We start from the raw sequence: 22,388 nt of genomic DNA on the forward strand, positions 1-22,388 counted from the left end.
TATTAAGATTAGATTACATAATGTTAAAAAATAAAGATTAAAGTCTTTATTACTATGTTTCATTTGTATGAACAATAATACTTCGTAAATGTAGGCAAAAAAGTTACATTCTTGTTCGCTTTAACGTAAGATGTTCTTTAATACGTTTCCCCTCTCATTGATTGCTGTTATAAAATTTCACAAATTTAATATTGTACCGTTATTGCAGAATTCATATTGTTTTGAAGAACTTGAAACAACTATTTTCTTTTTGTACAAAAGCAGTATAATAGTGAGTATGTACTAGAGGTGTATAAACAGTCTAAGGTACAAATTTGTATGTACATTACTTTCCTTACCATGCTCAAAAAATACAATTATCTAAAGATGAAACCTAGATGTTTTTTTTTTTTATTTGCAATCGTTTGTATAGTATCCTGTTTAGCGCCATACCAGCCGTATCTATGTCATTGCATATACAGTTAAGCGGTCGTTACAAAGTAATTACATTTGTAGTAGTTAAGAATGAAGAAACATTAACCATCGGAAGATTAAAAATACTAATTTTATTGCGTAATAGCACCGTAAACAGTTTTTATTAAACTGTGAAATTCATAACAAAAATATTTCGAACGTGCATTGGTAATTTGTTTGTGATGTGATCTACAGGTTGCATGGCACTACAGGAATTCAAGTACTATATATATATAAAATTCATGTACAATATACCGTATAGTAATATAGTATTTAAACAATTATAATTGAATATACGATAATAAATTATCAAAATAAAAATCTTTATATATTAAAGCGTAATTAGAGTATTAATGCTTTTTTTAAGAACAGATTTACAAAATTTAGAAAAATCCGTTGTATTTTACATTTAAAAGTATAAATTCGATTAATCTAATTGAGTATTTTATTCGGATCAATTAAATTTCGAAAAATGAACAATTTTAACCGAACTAAAGTAAATAATGCTATGACACGTGATTAATTATTTCCCCTGTAAGAAAACAAAACAAGCACTACGTGGTACAAATGAAAATTGAATGCAAATGAAGAATAATTAAAAAAATACTGTTCTATTTTGTACGTTGCACAGGTTTCACATGCAAATATAAGCCTGAAAGGCAGCTTATTTTTTTTTTGTTAAACTATGAAAACGTTTTTTAAGTCACTGTACACAGATTTATAAACTTATACTACTCTGCACAGAATGTGCTACTAAAATGGCAGTACTTTAAGTAACAAATGTCCGTTCTACTTTGTATGTAAACTGTGAGTCACAGTTTTGATATATGTCATAAGATGTTATTGAAAAAAGTTATCCTACAAAAATTTCTGATTGCTTCAAGTCTAAGAACATTTCGTTTCCATCCTATGCAAATGAATTACTGTTTTTTTTTTCTTTAAATGGTTTGTCATAGATTAAAAACTTTCTTCAATTGTTGCATTACTCATATCTGTGATTCGAATCTTATTTAATTTACAAGGCCTGCATCTTTAGCTATACCGTAGAATAAGCTTCCCGAATTACGGAGTAACACTTCTGGAGAATCGTATTCCATAATGAGTCCATTATCCAAGACAATGACCCTGCAAAATATTACTTATTCAATATAAATCGATGTTTTAAAATAATCTTACAATCCTGTGAAACTTACCTGTCTGAATCAAGAATTGTATTAAACCTGTGAGCTATCGTGAGAACCGTACAATCTTTAAATTCTCGTCTAATTGTTGTTTGTATTAAGTCATCAGTTTCGAGATCAACTGAAGCTGTCGCTTCATCAAGAATTAATACTTTTGTTTTCCGAAGTAAAGCTCTTGCCAAACATATCAATTGCCGTTGACCTATACTTAAATTCTCCCCACCTTCGGTTACTTCGTGCAGAAGACCACTTGCCAAATCTGAAACATAACATTGTACATTATTCATATATTTCTAAATGTTGTTACAACCAAAATATAAAATCTTTTGTTACGTTTAAAAATATTACATTTTAATCGTATAGAAAGCAATAGAAATAATGCAACCGCCAGTCTTATTTGTAGATGGTACAATAATGAATTTTTAAATAGATGTATCAAAGCACGCGATAAAAATACTTTTCACAAAATGTCATGTCCAATTTATAGATTGACTGTTGTAAACTATTATATTTATTATTTATTATGGAATTTAGAATTACTTTCAACGAAAGATTTCAAATGCGCATGTTCCAATGCTCTCCAGACTTCGTCATCGGAGTGTTGGTTAAAAGGATCTAGATTCATTCTCAAAGTTCCAGAAAATAATATAGGATCTTGCGGTATGATCGTCAATCTAGATCTTAAATCGTGAAGACCCAACTTGGCAATATCAATGTCGTCGATGGAAATCTGTCCGCCAGCAGCTTCAATTATTCTGAATAAAGCCAATGTCAGAGAAGACTTGCCGGCACCGGTTCTACCGACAATACCAACTTTCTCTCCTCCATTAACGGAGAATGATAATCCACGCAATACGAGATCCAGGCCTTCCCTGTAACGAACTTTATAATCTTTGAATTCAACGCGTCCTTGGATAGGCCATTCTTTAGATAACGCGTAATTAGGATTTTTCCAAGGCGCCTCTTGAGGTGTTTCCGTGTATTCCTTTATTCTTTCTACTGCTACTATATTTGTTTCAACGTCAGAAGTCATTCTTACCAACCAATTTAATGTTTGAGTGACCTAAATAGAGAGGCAGTATTTATTTATCATAATCCATTATGGAAGTATAATTATTATGTGAAATTGAAATACATGTAGTCTTACTTGCAAAGCATAACCGACTGATAGACCAACCATACCCGACTCCATACTATCTCTTTGTAATACAGCGAATAACGCGGAAAAGAATATGATTAAATTTCCCACCATTTCTAAACGCACTGCTAGCCATCTATAAAAAAAGAAAACATTAATAATATTTCATGTAAACATGTTTTCAGTTTTATTAATATTTAAAACGAACGTTATACCTGTTGGCAATTATGCTAGGATAATAACAGACTTGATTAAAATCTACTCTGCTTTCAGATTCATGAATAAACCGGTCTTGTACACCAAATGCCCTAATAATTTGTGCTCCTAATAAAAAAGTAAATTTTATGTGCGTTACAGGATATTAATATTTAAGAAATTATTAATATATATATATATATATATATATTTACATACCAGACACTGATTCACTGAAATGCGAATATATGGGAGATCTTGAAACAGATTCCAAACGTTTCAATTGCCTTGAACTAGCAACGTACAATCGTTGGACAAAGTAATAAATTGCACCTATCGGTACTATTACTGCTGTAAATACTGGTGTGCTAAAACTTATAACCACTAAAGTTGCTACGACCTGTAACGTAAAGGTATTGTTTGAACATGTGTACAATATTCTGTAAACATTTTTCTAGTTCAGAGTATAATTAATCTTATGCAACATTAAAAACGTAGAAATAAAAATATGTAAATGATCATATATACATAACATATACCCGTATATTCATGTATGCAATCATAAAATGATAATAACTGTGTAAAGAAAGAATTTAAAAATTAATGACCATGCAAATTGTTCGAAAAAGACATTTGTATCCATTTTTCTTTAACATCAATATGCGATTAAACATAAACAGTATTCTTTCTTTCCATCAATGTACTCTGTGATGATTGCTAATTTCAGCACCTTATAAAGGAATGTGTACTACACATAATTATGAATATATTAACTGGTATATACTTGCACAACCATTTTCCATCATTCATTGTAGACATATTTACCATATTTATGACATATTTTCCATTTATAATACATTGAACAATGTCTAAATTACTGGAACGGACACAATTATACACAATTACAGTTTACACAATATATCCCATGTACATAGTTCATTTAGAATTAAATATACATTTTCGTATAATTTAGCCTCAGTATTTAAAATTGATTAAAAGCAATAACAAAAATATGATAGCTATAAAACACATTGTATTAATCCACAAAATGATCAAATAAAGAAGTAACTGTGATATACTTAAACGAGAAACACTTAGACATTAAATTAATACAAACCTTTTGGTAAAATAGAAACATACTGAAGGTATGTAAATAATGAAGGAGATATGGGAAAGAAATAATAAAAACCAATCATAGTTTGGTTCAGGCATTTCCAACAATTACCTCGAACAAGCAATAGATGCTATCAGAAATTTGTTGAGGAAGAGATGTATCCAGTATGTCGACGTCTTTAGCAAACCTGGAGATAATACGACCAGTAGGAGTCGTATCAAAGAAGGTCAATGGAGAACGCATCACAGCACGCAGCATCACTATGTGCATCTGGCGAGCAGCCAGCCAGCAGCCCAGCTGCGGTGCCAAATCGCAGAAAAAACTCGCCATCGCTACAACATCAGACATGATTGGCTTTCATTGTAACTGTATTAGTAAAAATTTAGAATCTTAAGTATTCGAAACTGGTAACAAATATGTTGGAACTTTGGAAATCTGAAGCATTCGATAAACGTTTCTTCTCATGAAAACGTTTGTATACAAACGTTTTATTCGCTACAGTGAATTACTTTTGTCATAAAATTGAAATAGTTTACGATTTAGAAATACTATTGCGTACCACAAGTACTCACATGCGCTTCTAACGCGCATGAACAAGTAAAAGAGATTTAACAGATAAATTTGTAATATCAAAAATTAAAAGATGCTGTTCTGTCTCATGTTATGCGAGGGGGTGAAGTTTGCTGTGGATTATCATGCTAGGCACATATAATGGATGACACGTACATTAAGCTAGGCAGTTACATGTAAAAATTTAAGCGAATACATAAGAAATTTCCAAGCACAAGCAACATTGTCCATATAGACAAAAATTCATGGTATAATTGTGTCCATTACCTAATTATAATATTACAGTATTGTACAGTAGTTGTGCATGTAGATTGTTAGTGACTATATATATATTGAAATATATAAATAATTTATAAATATTTTTATATTTCAATATGTATATATATATATATATATATATTGAAAAAAAAACGAAAAATGAAATTAATTGTTTTTGTCATCTTTAAAAACCACCTTACGTATTGAGAATCTGAAATAGGTACTACTTACTTTACATGTTAGATTTGTAATGATAATTTACGAAAGTTAATAAAATAAAATGACTATACATAAGAAACATGTGCTAATAATAATGGAATCTAAACCTTAGTCACGCACAATCTGACTTCATTATAATTGTAGAAATTTGTTACATGTTCCTTTTCACTAACATATTTTCCTCTATTATTAGAGAATTATGGATTAATCAGTATAATGTTATTTAATAAAATTGAATTGATTTGTCTATACTGGCTATAATTCGTTTAGCATGCAAACAATTGTTCTTAATTGTTTTTCATACCTTTTTTATGTAGTTATCACAACCATACTTCATTGGTTTAGCTTTTAATAAAAAATTTAGAAAATATCAGGTAAAGTACGTATTATCAGAGTCATGATTACAATAAGTGAACAGTTATAACTGTTACTAAATTGGGTATATAAACGTAAGCTTAAAACCTAATACTTTCATACGAGAATCAGTATTTTGTTAAGTGCAACATTTACAAGAAGAAAACGGCATACCGAAAAGAGGCAAGTAATCCAAGAACGTAGTATTGTTGGTAAAACATTATCAAGGACATCAGTGTCTTTACCGAGTCGACTAAGAAGTCGACCAGTCGGAGTTTTGTCAAAAAATGACATTGGGTTGTGGAGAACACGTTGTAACATACTCTCGAAGAGATGCACGGAGGCATATATCGATCCTTTTGCCATGATTAACGCTCCTCCAAACGTTGTTATGCCTACAACGATTGGTGATAACTTTGATATATCATTAATCTCGATAGTTTACATAAAAAATCTGCAACTGTTCTTCCAATATTTGCATTTGCTATTAATCAAATAGTTCAAGAGAAAGAAAACCAATTCATTTAACGGTATTATTCATCTTCGTCTCAGCTCACCATCTGTCTAACACCATCTGCAAGTTCCTTATCGTTGTCAACATATGTATTGAGGTGCATTTATAATTAGGAAAAAAAAAGATTATTACAATGTACATTAATAAAAAAAAAAAATCATAAAACCTATTATAAGATACCTAGGCAATATAAATGAAATAGTAAACATGCGCTATGTTCTTCTATCATTTACTGTGTGACATTTTCATTCATCGGTAAAACAATTAATTTTGTATAATGAAGCTATACTATATACTGAAATATGATTTGTTATAATAATTTTAGTTAATGTTATTATGAGTCTACAGTCTAAAGTTACTGGTCTACAATTTAGTGAGATATTCTGTACAGTTATAAGCAGCTCAATTATGGATAAGTGATTATCGAAACACAATTTAATAAAGATTAAAAAAAAAAACTTCACGGAAAATATTATTAAAATTTTTAGTTTTAGAAATGAACAAGTAATGGAGAAGCTGGTTTTTACTACATCATGCGTAAATATTATATCAACGTTAGTATAATTGTATAATTAAGTACAATAAATCTACTCTAATTCATATATATATATATGTATATGTATGTGCATTTAAATTAATAAGTGATAAAAAAAAATACATGCTGAATGGAAATCATGTATTTTTAAATATGAAAGAAATTTAAATAGTTGCATTTAGACATTTAATTACTACAAAAGCTTCATTGTGAGTATGAATGTTCTATAGGCACAGCAAACCACACTCACACTAACATTTTAAAATATCGTTGAGATTTTGTTAATGTTATATAGTATTGGCTAATGTATAAAATAATTTTAAAAATAAAAAATATTTCGAAGATTCAATATGTAACAACATAACGAAACATGTGCTTATTTAAACTCGTAATCGTTGTTCAAAATTAATCAAAGAAATTAAATTACCCCAAAACCATGTAATCTGTGAAGGAACATGCTTTTCTTTGGATAACTTTTACGTTACCGTAAAAGCTTCATAAGCTTACCTTACTAAACTTACAATAGCGTTGTTTTAAGAAACCAATGTAATTGATTTTGGTGAAGAGAATATGCTAAGTATCATATAATAACCATACATTTTATGAAACATACCCTGACCAAGTCCAAGTCCGCCATATACTCCAAGATACATATCTTGTTTTGCTCTGTTGAATGTATTATTGTAGTCTGTTAAATTGTCATTAGACCACACACTCAACCAAGAATTTGAACCAATACTGAATCCTTGGTAAATTGCATTCATTATAATAGTCGCTATTGATAAGAACCATCCAATTGATTTGAAATAATGAGAATACACTTGCCATTTAACCTTATTTAAAAAAATAATGTATAAATATATTTCTTTTAACAATTTCTTGAAGAAATAAATAAATAAAATAACTTACACTTCCAGTTTCAGTTCTTTCCACTTCTATTAACTTATCCTTTGGTTGTGTTAATTTATTATTTATACTGTTGCTACGAATGTAACTATCCGATTGTTGACTATCTATAGAGTGCTGTCTAAAAATTTATAAACAAATTTTATGTTAAAATAAAAACAGAATATAAAAATTGGAATAATAATGAAAGGAATTTACTTTTTTAACGAGCCACTTAAAGATCTTCTATCAGCAAGAGAACCAGATTCACTTTGACTCTCTGACACTCTTAATCTGGCTCTCGTTAATTTCTGTTGTAACTCATCTGACCCTATTGTTGATTCCAGTTGTTGCTTAATTTCATTTAAATCTCCTTCTGAGTCATCATCAGCATGCACTGTTCCAAATTTATCATAATAGATATAAAATAATATGTCGTATTAAAGCAATATATTAGCATTAAAACATAACGATTTTCTAGTATTAAAATGTCGTAACAAGAAAATACACTATTACTCTGTATTAAAAATGTTTAAATTCATTTCGTAAATAAGAAACGTTAATGGAAATACTTTAAACACAAGTTATAGAGAAGTTAAACAAATTATATTGATTCAACAAATGTTTTAACAGCACTCCGGTTGTAGTTCAGCATGCGTTATGCAAAAAAATATCTTACATGCATATCATACTGTACTAAGTGGAATTAACAAATTGCACAAAAAGTGGTTTCGTAACACAAATCGGTTCGTGAGAATTTATAATAGCAAAATCCGAGATAATATTACTATCTTCGATATTTCGATAAACACAAGCCAAATGTGATATAAACCATTTTCTGGGCAATCACAAAAATCGAAAGTAGGGAAAGGAATCGTAATTACTTTTTTCACTGACTTACGATTTCCAACTTAGAACCATGAAAAATATAATTGAAGATTAATAGAGAAAATAATTAAGGAAATTAACGAATAGAAGAATTGATCTATACCTTCTTGAAGATGTTGCACTAAAAATTCAGAGAAAGCTCCCTTTTTCTCTAAAAGTTGTTTATAACTTCCAACTTCCGTTATTTCGCCGTCTTTGAGAACAATTATATTATCAACTTCTGGTAAAAAGGTAATGCCATGCGTGACGAGTACTCTTGTCTTTTTTTTTAGCAGACCAGTGTTGCCGATTACATTCTCAAAAATGTGTTTTCCGACGTGTGCATCCACCGCACTTAAAGGATCATCCAAGAAATAAACATCTGAATCACTATATGCTGCTCTTGCTAAGGCCACTCTTTGTTTTTGTCCACCAGATAAATTTATACCCTTTTCTCCGATCTCAGTTTGATCACCTGCAGGTAATATCTTCAAATCTGGATTTAATGCACATGCTTCGATTACACGATTATATGAGTTTTTATGATGTGGTCTCCCGAATAAAACATTGTCTTGTAATGATGCATTTTGTATCCACGCTTGCTGAGACACATAGGCGATGGAACCCTTTTACATAGAAAAAGAAGTTTACATATAATAAAATAGATTATTGTAATGGATAGTCTTGTTATTAAATTATAGAAGTATTTACTTTTGTATTAACTTTGCCACTTATTTTGTCCATTTCTCCCAAAAGAGCTGATATAAGAGAACTTTTACCAGATCCCACTGTACCAACAACAGCTACCAATTGTCCTTGATCTACTTTTACATTGATGTTTCTTAATGTTGGTTTATCAATATTTTCCGCATCCCATGTGAAAGTACCATTCTCAATTAATAGTACATGTGCTATATAATCACGTGTATAATATGAATATGATAAATAGTGTGACGCAGTTATAATAATACAATAACAATTTAAAACTTACGCTCGGATGGATCATGTTGAACATTATTAGGGTCCAATTCTTCAGAGTTCATAAACTTGTTAATACGTTTCACAGAAACCCAAGCCTAAGTAATATTAATTTTATAACTAAACACGCAATTATGAGCAACATAATTAAATCTTGAAAAAATATTGAATTACCTGAACTATGTTACCAATCATCATAGGTAATACGGACAACGGAAACCTTAAGATATTAAAAAGACTAAGCGAAACGAAAGCAACAGTGCTATTTAAACGGTTCTCTTCATCTATAAGTACATATGTTGCAAAGGATACTAAGGATACCTAAAAATTTTCAGGAAACAGTAGTAAATGTCGTTCTCATATTGAGTTCTCATATCGTTCTCATAAGGTTTGAATAATCGAAAAGGAACTTACTAAAAAGGGAGCAAAGGACCAGATAAAACTTGTTCCAGAATTGAGGTATGCTGCTTCTTTTAATACTTCTATTTCTTTCGTACGTATCTTCAGTATTTGTTCTTCGAACGAAGGTTCCCAAGCATACAACTTTAATACCTTTATACCGTTAAGAACTTCGTTCATTAATTTTACTCTTTCGTCTTTGCTTTGCATTTGTCTGATTTGTAATGTCTTTACTCTATTTGTGATTAATATATTTACTGGAATAAGAATAAGTAGAACAGCTAAACCAGCGAGTACTGCCGGTCCCAGTTGTTCCCATAAAAAATATAAGGCTAAAATAATTTGTAGGGGCGCAGACCAAAGCATATTTATATATGCTGTTAAATCCATAAATCTCTGTGCGTCCACAGACATTAAATTTACTATTTCACCAACTGTGGATTCTTTTCTGGCAGCATTAGACATTCTTAACGCCTTTCGATAAATCGCAGCTATTAATGCAGTACGTATACGTAATCCAAGTAAGAACATGCGGTGAAAGTACTGAGATAAAATTAATGTTTGAAATGTGGCTGTAACTAGGAGTATAACTGCTAATAAGTAGCCTTTCCACATTGAGTCACGGTCCTCGATAAAACGAATGAGTAGTCTAAATTAAAAATAATAACAATTATAATCTATATAGTTAGAATTCTAATGATTTTTACTAATTTCAGGATTACCAAACTAATTAATAAAAGTAGAAAAGACCATGCCAAAGTTCATTGTAATACTTACTTCAGTATTTGTGGACTAACAAAAGTAATAATATCTTGTACAAATTTAAGTACCACTCCAAATAAAAATGTAGCACCGAAAGCTTTACAAAGAGGTGGTAAAACTGATATCACCTTCTTCTTACGTCCGCTATTGAAATCTACTTGTCCAGAAGACTTTCTAAATGATGCTTTAGTGTTGTGCACACTAAAATAAAAATAATGTTATAATAACATATTTCATTTCGATTGTTTAATTTAATTATGAACTAAAATTAACTACTTTTTCTCTGTTTATTTTAACTTACCTAAAGCAAGTCCAAAATACTCTTGTTAGCAAAACAGGTAGATTGATATTTTATTACTAATGTAATTTGATACATAATCATTTTACCATATCTATTACTATTTTTTGGTTTAATAAATAATAGAAAGTATTTATGAATTTCATACTCACTTGTCGCTTTTCTGTGTACTTTTATTCCAGTATTTATCAAACTTCGGTACAATTTCTCTGGCTGTGTCTTCCGCATTCATAGACCATAAGTCTGTAGTTTCCAAAGGTTTCCTAAAACCTTTCCATGCCATTGGATCAAACCATGTGAAAAATATTTTAGCTGGAAAGGAAGAGCTTTGCTCTGGACATGGCATTTCTTCCTATTAAATTTAATGTGGAACATTAAATCACAATACTTCACTTAGGATATAATATAATAACATGGAACAACAGAAAGTTTTTACAAGCTTGAATAGAAAGACCTTCGAGTATAATATAGATTAATTTACCTTTGGATATTCAGAATATGTGGGTTCTGCATCGACCAGAAAATTTAACAACAATAAAATTACAATTACTGGATAATATATCATGTATGATACAAATGAATAAGTAACTTCCTCCTGAAAAAGAGAATTAAATTATTTTCACATTATAATACATTTAAAAGAAAATTTAAAAAATATTAAATTTTATATAATGTAAGTTTACAGACAATTAATGTACCTTATTAATAAGCCTTAATACGCTTCTATATTGAACAACTCCACATACTACAAGAAGAAACCAAAATAAAAATAATAGTCCAGAGGTCCGCATTCCACGTTTTTTATTATACATCATTAAAATAAATGCTAGAATCTATAACAAAAGAAGAAATGTTACAAACGTTATTAAGTTTTTCTAAGTATATAAAAAGTCACTTTAAATAATACTTACAAAAGAAATGATTTTCACACATGGTGTATAATAATCAACATTAAAAACAGGTTCAGAAGTATTTTTATGTATAGCGGTTCCTAAATCAATGATACTAAGTAAAATCAATAATACTACAAGTACTTGTTTAGAAATATATAACCATGTGCATGGGATATTTTTCTTCTTGCTATTTATAAGATAGTAAACTTCTAACCCACAGAAAGCCCACAAAAATGCACATGGTATCCACACCAATACAGTCTTTTGAAAACATTCTGGGATGTCCGGGTCTTCTGTATACCATGCTATTTTATCATCCTAAAATAAAGAGAAACAAGTATTAATTCACACCTCTAAATCCCTTTCCCTTTCATTACAAACACGCGTTGTTACAATGTTAGAAATTTGTAACATATAAAATAGTTATTTTCTTTGTTGGCAAGCCAGCCTGCATGCATTGCAGTCCTCACTGAAACGATGGGAATGAGACAGTGATATTGAAGGGTATATTGGTTAATTGAACAACACGACTGCCTAGCTAAAAGAATCATTTAAAAGCAAGACGAAAATCATCGGGGACAGAAACGAGATAGAAATATTCTCACCCAGAATTTGGAACCACAAAACTGATCCATAGTTTGATTCTCCATAATGATTCATTTACCGCATTCGTTTCTTGGCCAATTTATTATTTTTTAGTTCCACTTGTATCCTGCTCGGTCCCGTTTCGAATAATTAATTAAGTACACAAAAGTCGGCTGCTTTGAAATTTAAGTAACGGTCGCGACTAGTTGTGTAGGACATTCGACTAAACAAACACACGGTTAAGTACACGGTATATTGGCATGTGACCAGCACCACCACACACTATTTCCCATCCACTCACTTTCTTCAGCAAACTCAAACTGTGTTCGACTGATTCCGATTCACATTATAAAGTCGAGCCGGCGAGAGTTAGTGTATAAATTGTGGGGGTACCCCTACCTAAGGCTATGAACAATTCCCCCTTTGCGCAGAAGAAGCCCATCGCATGCAAACGTTGATCTGCACATTACCGGAAGATGTCGCAACATGAAATTTTATCTTACGTTACAACGTATTTTAGGAGATACTATGGACGCTGAACATTGTGTCTTCCTTAGGCCAAATATGGTCTAAGTATAAGGATGTGTAAATGAAGACAGTAGGGGAATATGGGTAGAAACGCGGAGTGGTGGACCAATAGATCAACGATTCGGATGCTGGAGAGGGTAAATCCATGCTCGAACTCTTGCCGGTTCGACCTTAGTGTTCGTTTATTTACTCGGCCAATTGTACGACATTTGCGTCACGCTATTATATTCACATAATTCCAGAATATCAGTCCGCTTTTTAAGAAGCGAGGGCATAGATGTTTCAAATTGATTAACGGGAAATTAGATAGAGGTAGCTCTTTCGTATCCAGCGTGAATAGATCAGAAAACGTCATTGCTATATAAATTTGACATAATTCGATTGTAGTAATATAAATTTGAGAATATCTTTAAAGTCTCATTGCACTGGATTACATTGACAAGTGTCTTGTATTATGTTATACTTAATGATTTATATCATATAAATTAGATATTTCTTATCACAATCAATTACTTCAACTGATACAATAAAAACTGCGGGAAATAGCATTGATGTTAGATACTACGATAAGTAAAATGAAAGTCATGTAAACTGTTGTGTGCCGACTATAGGAGGACGTTGAGTACATGTTATAATAAGACGTGAAATAAATGTTATTATCTACGATTTTTTTATGCAGAAAATTTAATATCGATTTGTAATTTTAATAAAAATGTTCTATTTGGAAATGAATTTATTTTGTCCGAAGCAATTACGATTACATCGATGACCTAATTAAAGTCAATCAACTAGAACGATTCTAGGCGGTGACATTATTTTTTTATCTATCGCGACAGAGACATAGTACAACATTGTCGCGTTACGTACTTCATTGAAGGTATTACAATCCAATTCGTAACAGAATGACACAGCTAAAATGTGACATTGATAAACGACACGAACGTTCGTTGTGTGTGTAATAAATGTAAATTAATAAGAACTATCGTCGATTTATTTTTTAACGATTATGCAAATTGCCATTGAAATACTTATATAATTCTTTTATTTTTATATTGTTATTTTCAGTACCAATTTCGCGTGGTCATATTAGAGCAACTTGTTATCGGCTGTTATTCAGCATTTTTACTTAAATTTATCAGCTTTATTTAAGTGCCTCGCAATAGTGCAATTGTACGAATCTTTCACATTGTCGCAATAATCATTTACAATTTTGTACGATTGTTATAACATTGTTGGAAATATTCTTTACCTGCCCGAAAGAACGGTTTTTGACAAATCAAAAAATAATCTGCCTATTGTATGATTAGATTATGAATGCATTGAAACGCTATTGCTAGAAGAAACATAAACTTACTAGGGAAGATAGAAAGAGAAAAAAGAGAAGTATAACGTAACGATATAATTATACATTATTAAATCGGTTTCTTCCTTTTTCTGTGTAACCTTGTTTGTATCTAGGTAACATTACTACCTTGAATCTACAAATTTATTTCAACACTCATTGTACTCAAAATGATTCATTATTAAGTATAAGAAACTATAAAATAGTAAAGAAGTATTTTAAATAAAAAGAAAAACTACTGATGTGTGTATATATATAGTGTGAGGGAGGAAAGAAGGGAGGAGGAGAGAAAGAGAAAGAATATGTATAACATATTGTAGCTATTGATGATTATACAATAACAAAATAATATTTTATTGTTTATACTTTTTATTAAAAAAGTAATTAAATTTCTAGGTTTTTATTACAATTACGGATATACAGTTCGAGGAAATATTAAATCTAATATTATGCTGATAATTATTTATTATTCATAAATAGAACTCTATACTATATATATTTATATATTAAATCATACTTATATGATTTAATGCAAATTTTATTTAACTTACACTGATTTCATTAGACTTGATAAGTTTGGGTGCTACTAAATAGTAGTGTTAATAATTCTGGATCAGTTAAATTTTTTCTGTATTTTTGTACCATCTCTTGAATCTTTAAGCGCCTGCGTACGTGCGGTGGATGATAACTGTAATATATTAGAAATGATAAATATATGAATATTCTTAAACACGAGATTTTGATCTTGCATACCTATCGTTGTCGAGTCTTTTTCTACGTCCCATATTTAACGCTGTTTGTCTAACAAGTGTTCCTAATACCCTTCTGGACACTACCATTCCATCAATTAAAGGGGTAGCTAAATTGATTCTAGAAACTGGACCTTGTAACCTAACTCTCATTAATCCACTATTGAGAGCTTGAAGAAAAATTACTTGTACATCCGATGGTTGTATTATTCTAGTTTGTTCAAGACCGTTATAAGTACAAGAAAGAAGATCACCTGTAGAAAACGCCGTGTACAATAAATTGCTTAATTTTAATTGTTGTAATTGTATAAAAAATTAATATCTTCTGTAAAGTGTATATACCAATTGGAAATTGGGCATAGTCCTCTAAACTTTCCAGCCAAACAACCATAATTTTAATGTCAGTTTGCGCGGGTAAAACTTGTTTGGTACTTCTTTTCGGTTTTACTGGATCTGCGCTAGAAGAACTTGAAGGACTAGATCCTGTCAAACTCGGAGGTTGCTTTTCTAAATCAAGTGACATTGCTCGGGTGTTTTGCATAGTACTTTGGCCTGTTCCATAATTTCTACAGTTGATATTTTCATTGATACTTTTTTCAAACCAAACTGCAATTAGTATTATTATTATATATATGGTATAAATATATATATCAATGTAATTTTCCATTAATGCTATGTTTCAAGTCATACCTTGATTGGCGCTAATATCACTAGAATAACTTGCTTCTTCTAACGAATCCGAATTTAACATATTGTTTGACTGAGTTGGCACAACAAACGCAATTTCTGAACTAACGTCGGCCCAATAAAGTACGTGAGTGTCACCATTATAAAGAGCTCCACCGTGATCGCTATGGGCTGGTTGTGGTACATTCAATTGCGGCGTTACTCTCCACGATGTGGAAACATGACCTGTCCAGCCAGCATGCGCTGATACAGAAACCGGCCATCCAAGGGAGTTTAAAAATTCCAAAAAGTTTGGTGATACGTGCGCTTCGTGTAACTATAACCAGAAGATTGCTTATGTTCACAAATATGTTTATCCGAATCAATGAAAAATTAAAAAATGAATACAACTCGTACCACGTTAGATAATATATCTGTTGGAGCTTTTTGACCAGCTTTGACATAAAAAATATACACCGTATCGCACATTCTTGGACTAATATTATCTAAGGTTTCTAAATCTATACAAAATCCTGGAATAGTCGGATCTAGCGCAATAAGGCCATTATTCCTAGATTCGTCGTCTTCCTTAGGCTCCATATTTAGAAAACCAAAATGACTTAGAAAGAGACGCGCGGTTTGAAATTCATGACAAATCTGTGGCGGTACACATTCTTCAGTCTTTTCTTCGGAAGTTTGAACATTCCCGTCGCAGTACTTCGATTCAATATTCATTTGACGCTCTAATAATTGGGATAAAGTTTGATGCTCGTTTCTCACTACATTGTTGTCGTTCATGACCGCTTCAAGACTTGGTATAGATTCATCTCTGTCAACAGAATTCGATCAATTCGATTAGCTTTCAATCAATTAACTAATTATTCTTCAAAATGTCGATATAAGAATATGAAAACATAACGTACACTTTACAATGAGGTATACGATCAACATTGTCAGGAAAAAATTTCGGTTTGTAATCTGTTCTTGGCGCAGCTTCTGCTAATGGCAGTGGTCGGCCAGGATTTGTGTTTATGCTTCTTATACTTGATCTGTGCCTTGGTAAATGTCGAAGTTGCATTGTCCATGCGTGCCTGCCAAATGGTCCGCGTATTAACACGGTTACGGTAGGTTGTGGATCTTGATCATTCCCAAGAGGCTCTTCTAATAAAGCCAATATGGTAGCATTTTCAGCAACAAAATATCGAAATCTTTCGACTGCAGCTTGACGAGGTACTCGACCGCCGGTCCAGCTGTTGCAATGTCGAAGAAGCGATACTTCATCTAATAAAGATGACAATGACTGGGCCCCGCATGCACTTGGGAAATAACCAACCTGTATACAGAATAAATTATTTAAACGACTCTTATCGATCCTTGTACGATTACAATCTTCAACGGTATAGAATTATTTAAGTGGTAGCAAAAATTCAATGTACTTGTTCAAGAATAACAGTAAGAAGTGCATCGGCGGCGTCTCTGACACGCATAGACGCTGGTTTTAGTTCCTTTTCATCTTTCATTTTAATCGGTTCTCCAGGCTTTCCTACACTTTTGGTTCCTGATACACCAAGTTCAACTACTTCTAAAACTGTTGTCAAGCAATCCTTATCCTAAAAAAGATGATTACCATGTACATGCAAAGAATACAATTACTACGATTAAGGTTAGGAAATATTAACTTGTAATAATTGTGAATGAGCTGTTAACCAAATTGTTAAACAATTGAAAGCAGCAACAATGGAAGAATGAAGATCTTTTGAATGGGCTGGTGGAGGACGCCAACATTGATACGCAATGTAATCGCAAAGCCATTTCACAGCACGTTTACATTCCAGGGCATCTGAAACATTCACGGACAAATTGTTTATGATACAGTTCTACTTGATGTATATTTACATAACAAAATACTGTATAACCTGTAAGTTTCCTTGCTGCGTATAATAAAATATTTGGAATATTATAGATTGTAAGTTTTGGAAATTTATAAAATTATACTGACAAAATGTGTTTCACCTGTTTCACGAATTCGTGTTCTTGCTAATCCAGATAGTATTTCAAGAGCTGCTAACGAAATATTCAGATCTGTTTTCCACGATGATATTAATCTGTGACACACCAAATACGTTGCGCGCACGAAAAGAGCATGAGCTGAATCTGTAACAATATCCCACATTTTCAGTCGTTATGATCTTAAACAGCTATTTAATTTCTGAGATGTTATATATTCGTATGCATTGAAAGTCTTTTAAAATGCAAGCCTGTATACAAAACTGTCCAAAAGAAGCTTAAATTTGTAACAGAAATACGATAATGAATAAAATAAGATGATGTTTCTCAGTACTTCATATGTGCACAATAATGGAACGCTGAACTATTTAGAAAAAAATACTTGTATTTACCGAATGCAATACATTCCTCTTGAAGAGTTGTAATATCAGATGCTTCGCCGAGCGATCGTTGATCACTGGATATACTTATTTGACTGGCTGAATCGCTGGTGACTATCAAGCGATGATGAGACGGTACAATGGCGAATGCACAACAAAACACAACTCATAATAATAAAAACGAATGTCATTTCACACAAGCACGCATAAAGCAGATACAATAAAAAAAGTAATAAGCGTCATGATCTTACATCGCATAAGTATGCCTGTATTTCTAGACTTCTGTTTGCAAGCAATTCGTAAATATTAATGAGCTGTCATTTTTAAACAACGGAGCATTAACTCCAGTTACTGTTACTGGAATTATGCTATTTATAAGTACTTCTCAAATTCGAATACGAATGACAATTAATTTCAAAAGATTTAAAACGGTGCATTCATTATTTATATATACAAGCTAATGTCTTTCGAACTGTAAAAGGCAACAAACCTGACGATAATAAATTGACAGTAGAATCGTGAGCAATTGTGTCAGGTTGAGTGACTTGTTCTACTTCTTCTGCTGCTGCAGAATCTTGTACACTTAATAAGAGAGCCCCTAAAACAAAAATCGACAACTAAATTGCAAAAAAATTTAATAAATTGAATTTCTCACTTACCTAATAGCATATGAGTATTTTGAGGATCAGTTTCAACTTGCAGTGCATTTATAAGCAGATTCATAAGTTTTGATTTTAATTGTGCAAATGTTATATGACCCTTGTCCGAATTCAATGCATTTGAGAACGTTGGTAATTCCTTGATAGTAAGATTCTACAAAAGCATCAACCATAAGAAGTCATTCTACACATGGTATATAAAAATAACTAAATAAATACATCTGTACGCTACTTGAAAGTGAAGAGGGAGTGCCAACATTGATATTAATAAATGTATAGAAGCTCTTCGTAGATCTGGTTTTGAGACTATATTAGATTTCAATTTTAAATCTTTTTCCGGAAGTACAGTTTCTAACGCCGATATCACCGCAGGCACTAACACTTGTACTCCATTTAAATCTAAACGGAATAAATCTGCAGAATTTAAAAGTATGCTTGCTAACGTTTCACCGCATTCTCGAGACTGCGAATAAATATACAAATTAATATTGCGTACATTTTTATAAGACCTACATTCAGTTAATAAGCTATTACTTCATCAACTTTGAGACCATGATGCATTGCTTGATAAAATCTAGCTAAATATACAGGTAATATTTCTTCGCCAGTTTTTTTAGCACAGAATATTCTACATAATGCGCCTAAAGCTTCTGCTCTCCCAGATTCATAACGATCTATACAAAGTGTTGGTGGAACATCGTTAACTGGTTCTTGTAATGAACTGGGACCCTCGACAAGTACAGAAGACGGACGTTTCGTTGCACCTGATGGTTCTATGGATTAACAAAATTAATAAATACACCCTTCCAATGTATTTAATTTTATACCAATTATCCCTTACGCGGTAAATTTTGTGACCACCCATCAGTGCCTATAAATGCAGCTTCAAATAACCACTCCCCGAAAAGGTGTAGTATACTGTTGCATTTTGGACGCCCTGGAGCTAAAGGAGGCCTAATATCTTGAACTAAAGATGTCATAGCTACAAAGAAAATAATATTGTAATATAAATGGGTTGATATTTTATAAAATAAATATTCATAAAATCTTACACGTTGTACTCGAAGCGGATGAAGGTCCAGAATTAGATACAAATACAGGAGGTGTACTTGACACACGACTCGTTGTTAAACCAATCAAGGAGGCTTTTGGAATTCCTATAATCAGGAAGAATTGTGAAATTCACTATATATGCTTCAAATATTGTTTTAAGACTGTATGTTAAATTGTAATACTTTTCTAGGAGAAAAGAAAAGTTTTAAGAAAATTGAGAAGCTTAAAAAAAATAATTGTTGAAATATATACAATTCATGTACAACATCACTGAACCTCAGTGGTACAATTACGAAAGATCAGAAGAGTGGTGCTGAATACCCTTAGTTACAGCAGAAGGTGTAACACTGAAACTTTTGGCAAGTCTGCGTTGTGTCGGAGGTGTAGGAGAAGGTTGTGTCAGATCTTTGCCACTCGATTTGTCCCACCCTATACCCCCACTTCCAATGCTAGCAGATCCAGATGTGATGGAGGATACACAACACTCTTCCCAGCAACATGCCTGTGAAACTCCTAAAACATTTGTAACTGCGTGCAACCATCACCAACAAAGCAAGCTGAAGAATACATGTGCTACTTTTAAAAGTAGAAACAAACTAAGAACAAGATTGTCTGCATCTTTTTGTAGAAGAAAGTACAACTTATATTTACAGCATATTTATAAATTTCAGATTATAAAACGTTGATAATGTTGCTACATTAGAATATTATACACAATTTATGTAACATTATTTACTTACCAAGAAAAGCATCAACTTGACCTGCTATACCTTTTATAGCTTTTAAAAATATTTGTGGTAAACTTTGCAAGCAAGGATGCTGGCAAGGATCTATAACGTTCGGGCTTGCAATAGCGTACTGTAAAAATGCTTGTGTTTGCGACACAACAGCTGGTCTACATAAATCAACTGGATCTCCTATAGTTCGTAAAAGTCTGTACCATGCTTGTGCCACTGCCTCGTCTGACATTGTAGGTGGTACAAGCTGAGAATCTTCTTCGCCTAAATATATTGTTATGTATTACAAAGTGTTAATATGAATATTAATATGAATTATCAAGATAACTAACTTATTTTTAATTCTGGAAACATTGGACCATACATAATTTGTAAAAGTCTTGCAGTAAGAGCAAGACAAACACGATTCCACTGTTCTACTAATGCCAATCTGTGTCTCCATCGAAGACAAGATTCTCGTAAAGTACGCCATAATGGTGGAGAAGGGAAATTACGTTCACACGCTACTAACCAAACCTAAAGAAATGTTTCTTATATTCAGTAATTGAGGGTATACTTAATATTAATATATATTCATAAACATATTGTACCTCTAATAATACACCTAGAACTCTTTCACATAATTGTTCTCCAGCATCTTCTCTTGTTGCTGGAGGAGCTAAAAGTGCATCATTAATTCCAATAAGAAATAATAACAAACTTTCCCAAGTTTCTCTTTCTAAATTTGCGTGACCTCTCGCAATTTGTTGTAGTGTCCGAAGTACTCTATGACACAAAACAGCTTGTCGATTAATTGTATCAGTCCCTGTAAATAAAGTTTAATATTTGGTAGTTGTGGCTCATGTGTAATTTATATAAGAATATTAAGTTACTACATAAAGGAATATAGTTCTTTTGAATGCAAATTACCTAAATCCTGATACAAAAATGGCCAGACTATGAAAGAAAGAAATAAGTTTGAACCGTTAGCTATAAATCTTTGTAATGTAATAAATATTATACGTATCATTTTCTAACCGAGAATCTCACTAGCACTAATAATTCTTGAATTACTATATATATATATTACTTTATTTTATGTGCATACAAAAGAAAAAAAACCAAAATATTATTAATTTTACCTTCTCCTTTTCGTGGAACGAATAAATTATGGAAATGACTTATAATTTTCCTGGCATAGAAATTAGGATCATCTATAATTGGTGCAGGTACACAAATCTTTGGTGTAGAATATAATGCTGACAACCATTCGCAATAAACATTAACACAGTCTCTGACAGTATCATGTTCAGCCAAAGGTAAGGACAACCCAAAACATATCACTTCCATACACCATTGCACTTCTTTATCCGTGCATAATGGACTAGGCTCAGCTGCTTGTGTTATACCAAGATTCGCTGCTAGTTGACGTACAATAGACAAGGCAACTTCTTTTCCTGCTCCAGGAGAGAATTTTTCGAGAACACTTTGACTTTCTTCTGAACCTTGTTGAACTAAAATACTTAGAGAAGCCCATTCGGAATACATTCCTCCTTGGGAGTCCTAATAGTAAAATATATAGGCTATAATATGTAATAATATCACATGATTATAAAATACTACATAATCAGAAATTACCTTAAGATTAACTCTATTAAATACGCCTAAATTCATAGATTATTACACGCTTTCGACGCCCTATAATTAAGAACTAATAAAGAGAAACTAAAATCTCATATGTGTCCCTCTAACTTTAATTACAATAAAGAGTTGTTCATCTTATATGATATGTACAGAAATAACACAATTGACTGCAAAATTATACATATTTTTTTAAGTATTGAATATTATAAAGTGTGTATAAACTTTGACATTTGCGTATATATTATTTGACAGATACCACCATATATATAGTATGCATGATAGATACGATTTCTATTGGTTACTTGACAATCGCATTTGGTAAATTAGGGATAACATTTCTTTTTTTTGTAAATATCTATATTTCTGTAGTAAATATTATTACAATAATTTATATAAGATTAAACATTAATTTTACTTCAGTATAAAATATTTTTCAAAATAATATT

The 22,388-nt window shown here is 31.6% G+C and overlaps 2 protein-coding genes and 1 long non-coding RNA gene across 11 annotated transcripts; 1 reads left to right on the top strand and 2 right to left on the bottom strand.

Moving 5' to 3' along the window:
• Positions 1–23: 23 nt before the first annotated feature.
• Positions 24–12,367, bottom strand: MRP (Multidrug-Resistance like Protein 1). Of its 3 annotated transcripts, none has more exons than XM_076370892.1 (21): positions 12,219–12,367; positions 11,632–11,931; positions 11,419–11,553; positions 11,202–11,315; positions 10,873–11,072; positions 10,438–10,623; positions 9,676–10,309; positions 9,436–9,582; positions 9,275–9,359; positions 8,995–9,194; positions 8,408–8,909; positions 7,636–7,813; positions 7,441–7,558; positions 7,145–7,364; positions 4,193–4,413; positions 3,187–3,367; positions 2,988–3,096; positions 2,782–2,908; positions 2,175–2,697; positions 1,647–1,893; positions 24–1,578 (listed from the first exon to the last, which is right to left on the bottom strand). In XM_076370892.1, exons 1-21 carry the CDS (start codon positions 12,261–12,263, stop codon positions 1,464–1,466), a joined length of 4,587 nt encoding a protein of 1,528 aa, XP_076227007.1. In that variant the 5' UTR covers positions 12,264–12,367; the 3' UTR covers positions 24–1,463. The 3 variants fall into 3 exon arrangements, with proteins under 3 accessions (XP_076227007.1, XP_076227006.1, XP_076227008.1); XM_076370891.1 differs by lacking the exon at positions 4,193–4,413 and adding an exon at positions 5,657–5,877; XM_076370893.1 differs by lacking the exons at positions 4,193–4,413; positions 12,219–12,367 and adding an exon at positions 5,657–5,877 and having other exon boundaries at positions 11,419–11,546; positions 11,755–11,901.
• A 2,118-nt stretch (positions 12,368–14,485) lies between these two features.
• LOC116427235 (ral GTPase-activating protein subunit beta) lies at positions 14,486–22,218 on the bottom strand. Of its 5 annotated transcripts, XM_031977340.2 has the most exons (24): positions 21,937–22,218; positions 21,441–21,861; positions 21,229–21,255; positions 20,910–21,124; positions 20,652–20,835; positions 20,323–20,583; positions 19,904–20,095; positions 19,582–19,686; positions 19,371–19,511; positions 19,064–19,302; positions 18,762–18,992; positions 18,530–18,683; positions 18,361–18,468; positions 17,883–17,984; positions 17,497–17,637; positions 17,400–17,414; positions 17,163–17,323; positions 16,920–17,093; positions 16,407–16,816; positions 15,901–16,312; positions 15,508–15,820; positions 15,160–15,423; positions 14,822–15,071; positions 14,486–14,756 (listed from the first exon to the last, which is right to left on the bottom strand). In XM_031977340.2, the coding sequence occupies exons 1-24, from the start codon at positions 21,970–21,972 to the stop codon at positions 14,630–14,632; spliced, it is 4,683 nt and encodes a 1,560-aa protein (XP_031833200.2). In that variant the 5' UTR covers positions 21,973–22,218; the 3' UTR covers positions 14,486–14,629. The 5 variants fall into 5 exon arrangements, with proteins under 5 accessions (XP_031833200.2, XP_031833202.2, XP_031833203.2 ...); XM_031977342.2 differs by lacking the exon at positions 21,229–21,255; XM_031977343.2 differs by lacking the exon at positions 17,883–17,984.
• On the top strand, positions 16,998–17,801 carry LOC143174924 (uncharacterized). 3 transcript variants are annotated; one of them, XR_012999427.1, is made up of 3 exons: positions 16,998–17,146; positions 17,216–17,449; positions 17,530–17,801. It is a non-coding gene; the product is annotated as an uncharacterized LOC143174924 (long non-coding RNA). The 3 variants fall into 3 exon arrangements; XR_012999425.1 differs by having other exon boundaries at positions 17,216–17,401; XR_012999426.1 differs by having other exon boundaries at positions 17,000–17,146; positions 17,213–17,401.
• Positions 22,219–22,388: the final 170 nt, after the last annotated feature.

This window comes from Nomia melanderi, chromosome 9 (assembly GCF_051020985.1).
Source record: "Nomia melanderi isolate GNS246 chromosome 9, iyNomMela1, whole genome shotgun sequence".
Classification (NCBI taxonomy): domain Eukaryota; kingdom Metazoa; phylum Arthropoda; class Insecta; order Hymenoptera; family Halictidae; genus Nomia; species Nomia melanderi.